Here is a 15959-nt window from a genome sequence, read left to right on the forward strand (position 1 = left end):
GCTTTTCTCCGGCGGGCCGTGGGTGGATAAGGATCGGGGTGGACACCCAGCCGGGATGTCCACGGGATAACCGGGGCAATGCACTTGGGGGTGCTCGGGGCCAGGTGCAGAAGGCACAGACTGGTTTGTGTGTGTCGCTTTTCCAGGCTGGAATGGTGTGTGAGGGACGATGGATTCTGCTGCTCGTCCACAGCTTGGAGCCCTCGGCCGAATCTGCGGCTTTGGGGTTGTGCAAGACCTGCCCCAAAAACCTGGGGTAGTGGGTAAACAGACACCCTGCAGTGAAAACATCATTGCATTGGCACAGAGGGGGCCTGGCTGGAGACCTCCACTCTGGGAAGATGGATCCAGGCTGGTTCCCTCCCTCCTCCTGGCCGTGCTGAGCCACAGGGGACACGGGAGTCACCGCTGGTGACCTTCAGTGGAGCCTCGTTATCCACTTGCTGGTGGCAGGAGGAAATTTTAAGAGCTGGGGTAGAAAATAAAGTGAAAGTGGGGTTTTTTGGGGGGGTTTCTTTTAACCAGCTTCTCTTGATGGGATCCTGTGGATGTAAGGACACAGCAGGAGATAAGGCAGCCGGGGGTCCCGGAGGGACGGTCGCAGCGAGGCTGTGGGTTGAACATAACCCCGATTCCTTGGTCAGACTGGGGTTGGGAAACTTCTCTTTCATCTTAAATCCAGCTGCTGCCTGGCAGCTGGGGAAAGGGACGCCGAGTCCTCGTCCATCAGAGCAGGGAGTGCTGGGCTGGCCGTGGCTCATCCAGGGAAGTGCAGTGGGGGGTGCAGGGTGGGCTGTGCCCTTCAGTGAGAGGGGATTTCGGTGGGTGCTGGCTTTAACCAGGTGGGAGGGTGCAGGTGGGGTCCTTCCTGAGGCACTGCAGCGGCCCAAGGGTGGGGGCAGAGGATGTGCCACTGGCAGGAGGTGGCTCCGTGGTCCCACCGCGCCCTGGGATTGGCACAGACGGAGAAGGGTGAGGAGGTGTGAGAGCAGCGTGGTGCTTCCTGCAGGGAGCCGGGCATGTGCTGTGGCTGATTCCTTCCAAAGGCAGGGGTGGGGGCCGTGGTGTCCCCAATCCCTGGAGCTGTGGTGTCCCCAGTCCCTGGAGCTGTGCCCTGATCCCTCCGAGCCTGGAGCAGAGCACCCCTCGGGCGTTGTGCATCGATGGGAGATAATCTGCCGAGTCCCTGTCCCCTGACCACCCCATCACCGGCTCCTCGGTCCTCCCAGGGGCAGAAGGGGGCACTGCCGGGGCGGGGGGAGCTGCTGGCACGTCACCACTGGCACGAGTTGCTTGTTCAGCTCTGTAACACGACAGGCAGCACCAGGACGGGCAGGCAGGGGGGGCCGGGAGCCCCCCGGATAAACACATGGCTCAGCTGGACTGTACAAGGCACGGGCAGCGTGTCCCCCTCCCCAGGGGGAGAGACACCTGCCCCGAGATGCAGGGAGGGCAGGGCAGGGCAGGGCAGGGCAGGGCGGGCTCAGATCTCGGTGGCGATGATGTCCTCGTAGGGCACGTCGGCACCGGGGATCTCCAGCTCGATGGGCTCCTTGCCGTCCTCCCCCGCGGCCAGCTGCTGCAGCATCTTCTCCAGGTTCTGGTTCCTCTTGTACATGTGCAGGTAGCTCTGCTGCAGCTGCTTCTGGTAGTGGATCACCTTCTCCTTCTCCTCCTTCCACGTCTGCCGCTCGTGCTGGAAGCCCGAGGTCATCTGCTCGTTGTTGTCCCGCTCGGCCTTCAGCTCTGCCCGCAGCCTCTCCACCTCCCCCTGCAGGGCCTGGGCCTCCTCCAGCCCCCCACAGGGCCCCTCCCGGGCCTCGCTCAGCTGCTCCTTGAGCACGGCGAGCTCGGTGCGCAGGTCCACGATCTCCTGCTCCAGCAGGTTCACCTTCTCCCGCAGCAGCTCCGACTCGTTCTTCTTGCGCTGCAGCTCGTTCTCGCACACCTCCAGCTCCATGGCCTTGGTGCGCAGGGACACCTCCAGCTCCTGGGTCTTCATCTCCAGCCCTTCCATCTTCATCCTCACCTCCTTCAGCTGCGCCTTCAGGCCGAGGATCTCGGTGGTCTTGGTGTTGAGCTCCGTCTGGGACTCCTTCAGCTGCTGCTTCAGCAGGGAGATCTCCCCGGATTTCTGGCACACCTGAATATTAAAAATGATCGTTAACAAACTAGGGGATTTTCATCAGTTTAACGGTCTTTGTTCAGCGACACCCAGCGAGTGAGTAAATTAAGCTTAAGCAGAGAGTGGAAGGTTTTACTGCTCTCTAATAAATGGCCGTGGCGAGTCCAAGCAGTTCCTGTTTCCACGTGGGAAGGCAGCTTTACTGCTCCTCTGGGGCAGGCAGCTGGAAAACCCTGTGCTGGAGGCTGGAAATGCCAGGTTATTTTAAAAGACTGAGTGTTTTTATGCACTGGCTGTTTCGGTGGATGATGGGAAGGGCGGAGGGGTTAAGAGGGGCGGTGGGAGCCTCAATTACAGCTCACAGAGCCTCTGTGTGACAGACTGTGGATCTCCTTGGATTTAATATCCACGTCCCACGGCCTTGCCCCCTCTGTGGGGCTGCTGGGAGGCAGGAATAGAGGTGGAGAAGGGCTCCCTTCCACACACACACTTTGCTCTGGGCATCCTCAGCCCCGGGTTTGGTGCCCCAGCACTACTCACCTCCCACTGCGTCTCCTCCAGCGCTGGGGCGAAGCTGGTCTTCTCCTTCTCGTAGGACCTCAGCTTGGTCTCCAGCAGGTTTTGCTCCTTCATGAGTTTCTCCAGCTCCTCCCGGAGCTGCTGCTTCTCCTGCTGCAGCTGGAACACCTGGAGGTGAAGGACCTGCTGCGTGCGCTGCGTTTTCTGCGAGGTCTGCTTGAGTTTGCTGTTGCACTTCTGCTTGAGGCCCTCCAGCTCCTCCTTGCAGCGCCGCTGCTTCTCCTCATAGGCCTGGCAGGAACTGATTTCCTTCTCCTCGAAGCTCAACTGGAGCTCCTGCAGCTCCCCCTCCCTCTCCAGCAGCTTCTGCTCCAGCTCCTGGATGGTGGACTCGTCGGTGGAGATGGGCGAGCGGACGCAGGTGGTTTTCTCCGCTGCGCCGTGGTGGTGGTGGGGGGCTTTGCCGGGGTTCAGGATCTTGTTGCCCCCGTCGGAGAAGGACATGGCCTTGAGGCTCATCATGTTGCTGTCCTGGATGATGGCACACTGCAGGATGTTGTGGGCAGAGCCCCCGAAGCGGCTGATGGGGCCCATGGGGGTGACGAGGGGGTCGAGCTGGTAACTGCTGCTGGTGCTGTGGGTGGGGAGGCTGGACATGGAGTTCCTGCCCGAGTCAGACAGGCCCCCCGAGCACAGCACGGGCTTCAGCTCCTGCTCCTTGGCTTTCTCCGGGGGGTGCAGGGGCTGGGGGAGGTGCCCCCCGTTCTCGGGGGAGGAGGAGGAGTGCAGGATGGCCCCCGAGCGCGGCAGCACCGGCTTGAAGGCGGTGGGACGGGCTGGGGGCTTGTCCACGCCCTGGGGGAGAGCAGAGCCCGTCAGCACAGCCCCAAACCATCAGCACAGACCCAGACAATGCCATCTGTGCCCCCCACACCCCAGGGATGAGACCCCCACAGTGGAACAGCTCCTCTTTCCCTTGAGGGCCAAAATCTCGGGAAGATGCTGAGGGGTGAAACTGCCTCTGCTGGGAGGTGAAGGGAGCGCTCGGAAATGAAAGGATCTGGATGCTTTGGATCACACTGCATGATTTTGGATCGTGTTGCCCATCCCAGCCCCTGAAAGCAGAGAGTGGTACAGTGCCCTCCCTGCTGCCCCTCTCCTCCCGCTTCCCACCACAAACTGCCCTCTCTGATCTCACGGACCATGACTGGGACAACCCTGCACCCACCCTGAGGACTGATGGGGTCCTGTGGGGCACCCCCCGCCCCCGGGGCTGTCCCCCCTCCCCACTAACCACTTCCAGCTGGCTGGGGAAGGGCAGCAGCTTCTGCGGCGTGGGCGTCCCGAAGTCGATGCCGCTGCTCCCGGCCTGGCCCAGCTCCCCCCCGGCCAGGGAGGTGTAGTCCCGGTGGGAGCCGTGCGACTTCTGGCTGACCTTGATGTAAAAGAAGTCCTCATTCTTGCTGCTCTTGGAGCCGGACTTGTGGCCGGAGTCCTGGGAGAAGCCGAAGCGGAGCAGCCCGTCCGAGTAGCGGTTGAGCTTCTTGAGGTGGGAGGACTTGCGGAGCTTGTAGTGGGAGGCGCGGCAGTGCTTGCTGTGCAGGCTGTGCCCGGAGATGAGGCTGCTGACGCTGCCCATGCTGCTCCCGGCGGGGGCAGGGCCGGGCTGGGCTCATAGCAAAGCCCTGTGCGAGTCTGGGGACACGGAGAGAGAGAGAGGGAGAGAGCGGGGTCAGGGGCAGCCACCGGGATGGAGGGGGGGTTGTGCGAGAAGGGAGAGGCAACAGCACCCAGGGAAGGGCTGGAGCTGTGCCAGGGCAGGGTCGGGTTGGACACCAGGGGAAGGTTCTTCCCCCAGAGGGTGGGTGGGTGCAGATGGACCGGCTGCTCCTCAGGTGTGTGGAGGGAGAGGGATGTTGTTGGCTGAGGCTGATCCACCCCACTCCCAGCCCTGGGGGGAAGGAGGGTGGCACACAGCGAAGAGCCAGGGCGAGAAGAGGAGGAAAAGGGATTTGCAGTGATTTTTAGGTGCCTAAGAGGCATGATTTCAACAAGCACCCTTGGCTCCTGTTTTTTTCCCACGTGATGGATCCCGTGTCTCCTGCAAGCGAGTCGCAGTCACAACCCTCCCCTGCATCAGCCTGTGCTCCCTCATCCTCCAGTTTTCAGTGCCCCTCTTAACCTGCCTGAAAAGGGAAGCTGTGAGGCTTAATTACACTTAATGTCTGTGCAGCACTTCAGAGGACAAGAGGCCTCGTGTGTGTGCTGAGTGCTGGGAGGAGGGATCAGAGGTATGTGGGGCTCTGTGCTCACTCTCTCTCTGCTGTGGGGAAAGAAATACAGAAAACAAAACCCCAGCTCCTGGTGGCCTTTTGGCCAGGGCTCTAATGGAGGTGGCACCTTCCATCCAGGTAATTAGGGGGAGAAAGGGGGGAGAGCACATAATCCAAAGGAGTTAAATCCCGTTTGCACAGAGAGGAAGCATTTCTGCTCCTTGCTGCGTTTGGAATAGCTCACTGGAACTGCTCCAGTGCCAGCTCCTCTGCATCCCAAAAACAGGGGAACACCCCAACCTGTGCTCATCCCTCAGCTCTAGCTGTTCCCTTTCCTCCATGCCCCGAAGGACCCAGATTGATTAAGAGTCAAAGGAAAGTCCTGGAGAGACACCCGATCCTCTCTAATCCCCAAATCCATTTTTGGGGGATTAAGAGGAGTCAGTAAAAGCCGAGAGGTCTGAGCTACTGCCAGGATGCTGATATGTTAGGAGTGATAAATGACTTGGGCTTGGTTCAGTCTGGCAGGGAAAGGGGCACAGAGGGCAGGGAGGGGCAGGAATCACCACAGGGGAGGGGATAATTGGCACAAGAGGCTGAGTGTGCTCCTGACGAGGCAGTGGCTGAGTGGAGCTGGTGCTCCAGGGATTCCAGGCCCTCTGCCCCCTTGGATAGATGTGTCCTTGGGTTTTTGGGGTGCCTGTAGACAGATGAACGAAGGGAGAAATGCAGGGAGGGAGAGCTGGGACTTTCCAGCCTCTTGGCAGGAGGTCTTTCAATCAATCCCAGCCCTCCCACACATGCCTGAGAGGGTTGGGCACGTCTTTTTCTTCTCCTTCCCCCTTCCCACTTAAAAATGAACACTCTGAAAGGCGTGGAGGAGTTGGAATTCATGGGTAGAGTTGGCAGGAAGGGGAAGGCTCTGGAGACAGCACAGCTTTTGGGGAACCAGACTTGTCCCCCTCCTCGTTCAGCCCCGCTGGGCTCTCGGTGATAAATGGGATTACCCTGAGCCGTCAGTCCCCAATTAACAGGGAGAGAAAGCCAGGAAAGGCATGAGCCTCCAGCCAACCAGCCCTTCCAGGCTCCTTTGGGGGAGGTGTGGTGGGGTCCTGTGGTGGCCCCTGGGGGATAGACCCCCCCAATAAACACTCAGGCAGCGTGGGCTGAACCCACAGGATCGGGGCTGAGCACGTGGATGCTCCCACTCCTGCCTGTGCAGAAAGAAAGGGGGGGAAAAAAAAATGAATGGCATCTCATCATCCCAGTCATGCCTTCCCTGCACGTGGGAGAGCAGCTCCTTCCCATCGCCTCCTTCCTCAATGGGCTGCAGGGATTTAATCTGATCTCCTCCCAGCACGGTTCCTCTGAGGCTTTTCCCTCTCCCCTGCAGAGTTTTCTTCGCAGGCAGCAGCTTTCCCTCCACCTCCCCTGACAGGTCACCCTCGCAGAGGAGCCTTCGGTGTCACTCGCTCCCTGCTGATCCTGTTCTTCCCCCCACCTCGGAATGCCAAAGCTTCCTTCTTCCCTGCAGTCTCTCTCGCCCACTCCTTTTCCCCTCCTGAATTATTATTCATCCTCTCTGTGCAGATGCTCCCACACATTTGGGTGTTTGTTGGGAGATGCACGGATAACACGGGAGCAGCTGCCAAGAGCCTGGCCCCGGGATCAGCCTCCTTCCTCTTTCCCTCGATGGCTGCCAGGGGATGTGCCCCTGTTCCACGAGGTGATTCGGGTCTTTGAGACACCAGGAATGTGGCCTCGGGGAGGGGGGGGAAATGTGGGCATCTCTATGGTAAAAAGCCCCGCACGTGCCTCTCGGAGCATCTGAGTGATGCTTCAAGGCCAGCCTGGGCTGTGTGAGCATCTGCCTGTCCCTGCCCGTGCCCAGCTGGAGCCAGGCTCTCCAGAACCTGCCTCCAACGAAATGGCAGCAATAAGGGCTTGCAGAGCCCCACCAGCGGGGCCGACCTCGCCCCCCACCCCGTAATCGTCCCCCCTCTCCTCCCTAATGGGGGGTGGAATTCAGAGCCTGCCCGGGCAGGCGCCAGCCCGTGGGGCTCCATTGTGGCTCGGGGCCCCACGACAAGGCTCCCATTCACCGCGATCCATTGTCCCCTCTCCTCCATTGACATTCATCGGGCTGGTGTTGATGGGAGGCAGGGAGTGAACGGAGCACAAAGCAGCGCACCATGTGTTCCGCCCTGATCTGCCATTAGCGGAGGGGGGGGGGGACACACTCGACAGGAAGAATAACCGGCCTCAATTACACGTTACATCCACTCTAATAGCCCGGGAGTCCATCACACTTAATGTTGTTTCAATGAACACCGGGAGAATTCACACCCCCTGCCTGGTGCTTGCCAGAGGAGCCTTTGGCAGGGGGTCGGGTGGGCTCGGTGCCAGCGCGGCAGTCCCACGCCGTGCCGAGGCACTGCCAGCGTCCCCCCCGGCAGCTGCTCATCCTGCTGCACGCCCTGGAGGCGAAGGTGCAGCCCCTCAGCGGGGGAAAAAAAGGCCAAAAAAAAAAAAAAAAGGCCAAAAAACCTGCAAATTTACTCCGTTTTGAAGCACCAAGCGCTGCCTCCTTGCACCCAGTTCCTGCGGGAGGGTGGCCCGGGTCAAGGGCATTTGTGTCACCCTCCCTCCTGCTGGAAAAGCCAAGAATCCAGCACCAGCTTTGGGAAGGGCTTGGAGGAGCTGCGGGCACTTCCCTTCCGCCCGTGGAGCGCTGGAGGCCCCAGGATGGATCCTGCCCAAGGATGTGCCAACAAGTGGCTTTACTGGGAGAGCAGGGTGAAATCATCCCTGGGAGGATGTAGGCGGGACTGAAGCGACCGGCTCGAGCCGCGTTTGGGGAAGCCAGCCCTCGAACCAGAGGGATTTCTCCAATTAACAGTGAATCACGTCGGCAGGGCCAGCTTGCAGGGTCTGGGTTCCACACCTGCCTGGCCATTCCTGCTTCCACGCTGCTCCCACCGCTCCCCGTGGGGCCCAGCAGGGAGAGGCTGCTGTCCCTGCCCCGGGAAGATTGCTCAACCCACAGAAAACCGGTGTCAGCAGAGTCCTGTGACTCCCAACATCTGCATTCCTGCAGAGCCTCGTGTCTCCTCTGCAGTGTTCACTCCCAGGAGGAGCCGGTGCTTGCCCTGGAAGCCCCTGGGAAAGTCATTGTTGGGGTGTCTGTGCAGGGCCAGGAGTTGGGCTCTGATTCTTCTGAGCCCCTTCCAGCTCAGGGCATTCTGTGATTCTCTGAACTGGGACTGGGAACGTCACCCAGCGACGTGGTGACGGGGGACACAACGTCCCCTGCTTCTCCTGCTGCCACCTGGAGCTGAAAGGCCTCAGCTCTCCCCCAGAGAGCTGCAGTTTGGGTTAAACAGCTCCAGAGGGAAGTAAAGCCAAGCACTGTGAGGAGCTGTCTGACCTCAGACAGGGGTTGTTCCCAAGGGCATCACTGGGTGCAGGCACAGCACCAGCAGGGAAAAGTGGGGTTATCCCAGGAGCCTGGTCCTCCCTGCTATATCCACCTTGGCTCGCTCTGCAACCCCTTTTTTTCTCTCCTGACAGCCCATGTTTCTGCAGATCACCCTCAGTCCTGCCTGTGGCATTCCCAGCTCCCTGCTCACCCCACAGCCCCCTCTATTTTAGGTTCAATTAACTCCAGGACCCTCCAGCTCCCACCAGGTGCCAAACCCTACCTGTGCCACCCAGATGTCCCCCAGTTTTATTCCCAACCCCTGCCAGCAGCCTCCTGTCACACGGATTTTTGGAGCTCATCAGTGATTCAACGGCACCCACACAAAGTCATATCAGTCATGCTCCGGGTACAAAGGAAACACTTGTATGAGGCATAGTTAAATATTCCTGGGGTGGAGAGAAAGAAAGATCTTTTCAGCTTAGTTAATTCCTCCCAGCATCTGGCTTTTCCCACTAATGAGCAACTAATACTGCAATTATAAAGCCCTGCTAATTGGGAACTCACCAGTGCTGGTCCCCCCCTGCTTTTTTGTCTTCTGCAGGTTCGGGGGGGCTGGCCGGGCACACCTGGGTGGTGCCACCATCACCAGGGAACGGCCACCACCTCCCCCCACCCCAGTGAATTCACTCCCCTCCCGTGCCAGGAACCATCAGATCCACAGGGGAACAGCCAAGCCACAGCACCCACAGGGGCAGGACCCTTCTCTGCTGACAGGGATGGTGGTTTTTTTGGGGGGAGGGGGGAGAGGCAACACCTCACAGCAGGTCCCATCCTGGACGGGGTGGCCCATCCCTGCGAGGCAGCAGGTGCAGAGGGCTGGGTCTGGTTATTTTGGGAGCCGTCTGGGGGTGGCAGGTGGTGCTGGGGTGGGTGACAGCTGAGCTCGGCTGTCACTCGGAGCCGCCGGGCCCCTCCTGGCTCGGCTGTTTCCGACAATCTGCCGGGATTTGGGGGGGGGAGCACCCAAAAAACCCGCCTGCAAGGCACTGGGTGGCTTTGGATGGCTCAGGGGCTCTCTGTGCGTCCCACAGGAGCCTCCTGGGCCAGGTAATTCCTGCCTTGTGCAGCCCCAGCTGCGTGGATGGTGCTATGGGGCAGCCCCTGGGGCGGAGGGGGGGTTTGGTGTCCCACAGGTCTCCCACTCGCCCCCCTCCGGGGTCCAACCGATGGCAAGGCTTTGTTCTGCGCTGCTAAAAATAGCGAGGACTTGGTGTAACTTGAGACGAGCCCGAAATACTCCTCCTGCCAGCTCTGCTGCTTCCACGGGCTCTGCACGTGTCTGCCTCTGCCTCCCCCCCCAAATCACTGATAAAGGGTGAGAGAGCATCCCCCCCCGGGTTATGAGGGGATGGGAGCACCAAGGGTTCCTTCCACAAGCCGCCAACCTCCCCAGGAACCAGAAAATAGCAGGACTGAAGGGCCTTTCTGCTGCAAAACTCCCCCAAGAACCTGCAGGGGAGCAGCAGCATCCTCTCCACGCTCAGGGAGAATTTAGAAGCGGTGCCACAGGCTGCCATGGAGACAGGGCTCTGTTTGCAACCTTCCTGCTTTTTATTGTCTCTCCCCCTCTCCCAGGCAGCTGAAAAAGCAGCCAGGAGCAGGGCTGTTGGGTTCAGGTGCACCAGGAGCCCTGTCAGGGTGCACAGACCTGCTCTGGTGAGAGGTCAGGGAGGTGAAGACATGAGCAGGTCTGGGGCATATCCCTGAAATCACAGGCTGGAGACTGTCTAAGAAACAGGAGGGGAAATACAGCTGAAACCCCTCAGTCTCTGTCCTTCCCCTTAGGAAAAGTGGGAGTATCAGAGGGAGAACTTCTCTGGGGTAGGAACTAAGGACCCTCCACGTCAAATCTAGGCTTGGCTTGGCAAAGCTGAGCTCCAAACCTGAGCTGGGATTATTTCTGTGCTGCCCTTCCCTGTTTGTGATACCAGTTACGCCACGGATCTGTCTGAATTCGGGTATTTTTGTCCCCTGCCTGGTGATGCTCAGTCAAGTGGGAGCTGAGAAGAGGCAACTTCTGCAATCTCAGTCCCTGCTGCAAAAGCATCTGCTGCTGCTGTCTCCTCGTCCCTCAGCTCCCCCTCTTGTTTCCCAGGCTGTGACATCCCCATCCCTGCTCTGCTCGATGCTTCAATGCAGAAGGAGGAAAAAAAAAAAAAAAAAGAAAAAAAAAGAGGCAAATTCAGTTCTCGCTTCCCATTTTCCTCCTCCTCTGTTTTTCAGACTTGGCCCGTGGTGAAAACCACCCCTTTAATGCCTGGCTGCCAAATAGAGCAATTCTCTCAACAGAGAAATGTACATCAAAGTCGCGAGGAATATTCAATTAACCTTTAAAGGAGATCATCCCTAACTGGCTTAGAGAGACGTCACTAAATTGTTTAAAAAAAAAAAAAGAAATCTAAACACAGGCACTTGGGTTTCAGAGGAGCAGGTCTGTGGAGACAGCTCTGGCTTTTTCCTTGCCAGGCTGAGGGCAGAAAGCTCCTCTCCAGCTCTCAGAGCCCAGCCCTGCCGGTGCCCAGTGGGCAGGGATGCTCCAGCCTCCACGAGTCAGAGGGCTCAGGGGGGTGAGGCTCTTTTGTAAATCGTTAAAAATCCTCTTATCTGCCAGCGTGCACAGGCATTGCTACCCTCTGCTGGAGGCAGCTGGCTTCCTCAGAGGCCTCGTGCTGCCACGAGGAGATAAGTGGAGGTCTTTTAGCCCAGGAGGGAAACTCCTGCCTGCGAGGAAGAGGAAGGGCTGGGCTGGGAATGATGCTGAGAGCGGCCAGTGGAGGGCTGGCCTTTGCTCCTGCAGCTCTGAGGGAGTCCCAGCACACCTTGAGCAGCCCCTGCCCCCGGATCTAACTCCCCAAACCTGGGCAGTGGCCCCGTGTGAGCACACCCAGGGATTTGGGAATGGCTCCCCCTGCTCACGGTGGGGCTCCTCTCCGTGGAGGGAGTGAGCAAACAATCCGTGCAGGAGAGAGTCTTTGCCAGCCACGTGCCAGATCTTTGTGCATTCCCAGCTATTTTTAACTAATCCCCTGATGGAAAACCGTCCACCGAGGTCCTGCCCACCCCTGGCCCCGAGCCTTCCCTGCTGCCTCCTCCCTGCATCCCGCCCCTTGCACAGATCCTGCACCTCCGCATCTCCCGGGAAAAGAAACGGGCAGGGGGGTGGATTTAAGACCTCCCAGGAGAAAGAAATACTTAAAAACACCCAAGTGAGGGGTTAGGGAGGAGATCTGGGGTGGGAGAAAAGCCTCCAAGCCTCCTGTCAGGGTGAAGTGCTGGGGGATTAAGGTGCCACAGCTCAGGGTGCAGGGCACGGGCGGCACTCGTGGCTCCGTTCTGGAGCCATGCTGGGCCATGGTCCTGTCTCTGCCAGCCTGGGCTGCTTTAGGAGCAGCTTTAGCACCAGTTTTAGCACCAGTTTTAGCACCAGTTCCCCAGAATAGCCGCAGTGCTACTACGTTTTCACACTCGTCCACGCAGCACCTTGCACCGCAGGCGCTGAGCTCCGTCCGTGGGTGACTGAGTGTCCCGGGGAGGGGCCCTGGAGCTCAGCTCTCGCTGCCACAGAGCTTTTCCAGCGGCCTCAAGGAAAGCAAGCCGCTGATCCGGGGCTTTGCTGCCTGTTGCACCCGGAGTGGTGGCCGCTCTGCCCACCCCCTGCGTGCTGCACATGCCTCACCTGAGCGTGACTGGACCTGCCCACCGCAAAGCAGAGGCTTCCAGAGAGGGGGAAAACAGTGATTTAGGGATGAGGACACATCAGCAGAGCAAAGGGAGGCGCAGGATGGGGGAGCAGCAGCTCGCTGGGGCAGCATCCCCGGGCCTGTCCGGAGCTCTCTCTGGTTTTCCTGCAGCCAGCCATCCATCCATCCATCCATCCATCCATCCATCCATCCATCCATCCATCCATCCTCCTCCCCCTGCTCCCAGCGCCGCCTGCCAGGGAAGAGTGACTAACGGGTGGGTGGGAGAGAACGGCTCCAGCCCGATTTAGCAGCCTGCAGTGCCAAGGGGCAGCAGGGGGGCCACGGGCAGGGCTGGGGGGCTCCCAGGGTGGATGTGGAGCCCAGAGCATCCCCCTGAGCCAGATCGTGTCCCCGGGGGGGGGGGGGGGGCTTTGGCAGCTGCCGTTAATTGACCCCCAGGCCGAGGGTTTTGCACTTCCAGCCCTTTGTCCCGCCGATCGATGGCCCTGGTGATGAACTGCAGGGGCAAAACGGCTATGGGGGGCTCTGCAGCCCCCCGGGAAAGCCTGACAGGGGGTGTGGGGGCGAGCTGGTGTGTGCTGATGTGTGACAGGGCACGGCCAGCCTGGCGTGGGAGGCTGGGACCGGGCGAGGAGCAGCCGGACGGGCTCTGCCCTGGCAGGGGTTTCAAAGGGAGGTTAATCAGTGTCTGCAGCGATGGGAGATAGTGGAGGCTCACGGGGAGTTTTTCCCCCCTGCTCGTGTTCCGCTTGCCGCAGCCTCCAGCTCGGAAAACAAGCTCTGGGGGAGGAATTTGGACAGCCATGGAAACGCAGGCCTGCCTGGGAAAATGGAGCAGGGGCTGGTCCCTCGGAGCACACCGAGGCACACGAGGAAGGAGGTCACAGGCCCTACTTGAGAGCACCAGAGAGAGAAAGAGAAACCCCCTCAGCGCTGCTGTGGCAGGGCAGGAGGTGCCCAGGGAGGGCTTGGCACTGCTGGGAGGAGCTGACACGGGGGCCAGGGGGGTGGTGGTAGAAGGGGACAGGGGAAAGCAAATGCAAACAGCCCGGGGAGAAAGGGATGAGAAGCAGGGATGTGGTGGTACCACAGGTAGGGGGGCTGTGGGCATAGCTGGATGGGAGCTGTCAGGGCTCCCCCACAGTTCTGGGGGGTCCCTTGTGTGTGGGACCCTGGGGACCTGTCCTGGCCACAGACCCCTGAGCCACGGGAAAAGGCAGGTGTCTGTCTGGCCTCTCTGGACAGACAGCAGGGTGGACACTCCTCAGCCACCCGAGCAGGACAGGAGTGTCGCCCGGGACCCATCCCGGTGCTCGGTCCCCGCTGGATCCGCAGCTGCCGGGCTGTGCAGGTCTGGCGCTGAGGGCAGGGTGTCAGCGGGGCGGGCAGTGACAGCCCGGAGCTGACTCCTGCCACAGCCATGGCAGCTCTCCAGCACTGCTTTTAAAGGCGAGATTAATCCCTGGCTTACCCGGCGCCGCGCGGGCACCCCGGGAGCCGTGCAGGCTCCGCTGGGCACCGACCCCCACCCGCGCTTCCACCTGCCTGCGGAACCAGGCACGGACCCTTCACAGCAAGCACACCCCGGGGGGGACATCGCCAGAGCCAGCGCTGCGCTCCCGAGGGAAGGCTGAGCCCCTTCCAGCGATCCCTGCCTGTACCTGGATCCCGCATCCCGCCGCAACTGCCATTTCCCAAGCGGAGGTGCCCGATGCCCACGCGAGGCACAGCCCCTGCGCTGCCTAATCCCCTTCCTTCCCCCCGCGCTGCCCACACGCGCACGGGCTCCACCGGCAAGTAATCCCTCCACGGGCACGCAGCCCCTCTCCCGGGATGGCTCCGCGCTGATGACAACAAACCAAAGGCATCCGCTCCTTCCTTCCCCTTCCCGGGGAGTTCGGGGACTCTGTAACCCGAGGCAGCCCTCACCACCGAGGTGCTGAACACGCAGAATTTTCTCGCTGCCGTGCGAAAAAGAAGTTTTCCAGACTTCAGAGGGAAGCGAAAAGCCAGAGCCGAGCCCTGGGGGAGCCGCGGGCGGCTCCGGCCGGGCAGGGGGGACGCGAGCCGGGGATGGGGGCGAGTCCAGCCGCCCCCCCCGGGCCCGGCAGAGGGGTGGTGCGGAACCCCCTCAGTGCCCGCCGGGCGTGGGGGGCTCACCCCAAAGCGATGCGCCCCGATCGCAGAGCGGGGAGTCCCCTCAGCGCAGCTGAGCCCCTCGCGGTCCCCCCGCTCCTCCCGGACCCCCATCCCTCTTCCCGGAGCTCCCCGACCGTCCCGCAGCGCTTCGCCGCTGCATCCCCCGCTTGTCCCCCTCCCCGGAGCTCCCGGGCACGGGTTCCCCCCCACCCTGGTACCCCCCGCGTGTCCCCCGTGCCCACCTCGGGTGGCCGCTGTGTCCTGGGCGCGGCGCGGGGCTGCGCGGGGCTCCCGGTGCCGGCCCGGCCGCAGCATCCCCGGCTTGGCGGCGGCGGAGGAGGAGCCTGGAGCCCCGCGCCCGCGCACCGGGACCGCCCCGGCGCAGCCCCCGGCTTTGTGTGCCGGCCCCCGGCCCACCCCGGCCCCTCCTCTGCCCGTCTCGGTCCCGCGGGGAAGCGGCCGCAGCCCGTGGGGTTGGAGAAGGGGGAGTTCGGCCGCTCGCTCTGGGGGGAATCAAACGCTGAACGAGAGGGGAGAGGTGCTGGGGGAGGGGGGGAAAGGCGGTTGGATTTGGACTAACCCGGGATAGCTGGATTTGGACACTGGGATTGAGTCCGGAGCTCTGGGAAGCTCTTGGGGAAAATTGAGCCGAGAGCCCGGGGGAAGCAGCCGGCACCGGGAAAGGTCCGGGCTGAAGTTCCTGTTTTGCTTGATTCGGAGCGAGGACTCGAAGCCGAGCCTCCTGTATCCCCGGCTCGCCATGAGCAGCCGGGGTGTGACCGGCACATGCCACAACTAGTCCTCACGGCAAAAATAAGGACACGTTCCCAAGGCCTCTGACCACGGGGGAAGGGAATAGGTGGGGCTGGGAATTGCTGTGCCGAGGTGCAGACCAGGGGAGGACCGGGCTCCTGAGGCCCTCCTGGCCTCACCTGAGTGCTGCTCAGTGCCAGGGATGCTCAGAGGGAAACCCCTGGACATCCCATCCCTGCTGCATCCCCTCCCTGCAGCAGCACATCCCTTCCCTCCCTTGCACATCTGCCCCTGGGGGAGTCTGTTTGCCTCCTCCCGCCCTCACCTGGTCGTTAATCTCCTCCTGCAGGAGGCAGGTTGTGCCGAGCTCGCCCTGGGCGCTGACGCAGCGCTCAGGAATTCGTGGGCAGCTGGCAGCACATCTGGGCTTGCCCCGCTCGCGGAGCTGTGGGGCTGTGCCCCGGTCAGGCACGCGGGATCGGGGGGATCCCCCCCGGCTCCAGCAGCTCCCCTGAGCCCCGTGGCTGCTCCTGCCAAGCGGGAAGGGGGTCGGGAAGGACGGGAGCCCAAACAGGAGCTGGCACAGCACAGCGTGTGCCTGGCAGGAGAGCGGCAGCCGCTCCCTTCCCAAAACCATCCCGGGGAGCCACCCCGGGCGCGGCGTGGGGGAGCACGGCCCTGTGCACACACAGACCCCCCCCATGGCAGCGCAGGGGTCCGGCAGGACCCCCAGGAACGAGAGGATGTCAGGCACAGTGACTAAAGCAGTCCCCACAGGATCGGGATTGCGTCCCACGGGTGGTGGTCGCCACGAGCGGAGGAGAACAGCCCAGGATTTGCTTGGAAGCCCGGCTGGCACCCCAGGAAGGGGCAGGAGGTGCAGCCTGAATTCCAGCCCTCAGCTCCCAGGGTTGGGGTGTTGGACACGGAGCAGAGGTGGAGCCCGGGAGCACCGAGCTCTGAGC

At 61.4% G+C, this 15959-nt stretch overlaps 1 protein-coding gene across 1 annotated transcript; it reads right to left on the reverse strand.

Annotated features, from left to right (window-relative positions):
• Positions 1–508: 508 nt before the first annotated feature.
• Positions 509–14525, reverse strand: LZTS1 (leucine zipper tumor suppressor 1). Its single transcript, XM_027908209.1, has 4 exons — positions 14484–14525; positions 3939–4339; positions 2666–3499; positions 509–2143 (listed from the first exon to the last, which is right to left on the reverse strand). Exons 2-4 carry the CDS (start codon positions 4281–4283, stop codon positions 1484–1486), a joined length of 1839 nt encoding a protein of 612 aa, XP_027764010.1. The 5' UTR covers positions 4284–4339; positions 14484–14525; the 3' UTR covers positions 509–1483.
• Between the last annotated feature and the right edge of the window lie 1434 nt (positions 14526–15959).

This window comes from Empidonax traillii, unplaced genomic scaffold (assembly GCF_003031625.1).
Source record: "Empidonax traillii isolate 1590-97213 ecotype Southwest subspecies unplaced genomic scaffold, ASM303162v1 scaffold1656:size117638, whole genome shotgun sequence".
Classification (NCBI taxonomy): Eukaryota; Metazoa; Chordata; class Aves; order Passeriformes; family Tyrannidae; genus Empidonax; species Empidonax traillii.

Excerpts from the sequence above, each read along its gene's own strand:
- LZTS1 (XM_027908209.1), bottom strand. The coding sequence starts at position 4,283 with ATGGGCAGCGTCAGCAGCCTCATCTCCGGGCACAGCCTGCACAGCAAG. Across the intron at positions 3,500-3,938 it reads TCCCCAGCCAGCTGGAAGTG|GGCGTGGACAAGCCCCCAGC; the intron begins GTTAGTGGGGAG and ends GCTCTCCCCCAG. Across the intron at positions 2,144-2,665 it reads TGGAGGAGACGCAGTGGGAG|GTGTGCCAGAAATCCGGGGA; the intron begins GTGAGTAGTGCT and ends TTTAATATTCAG.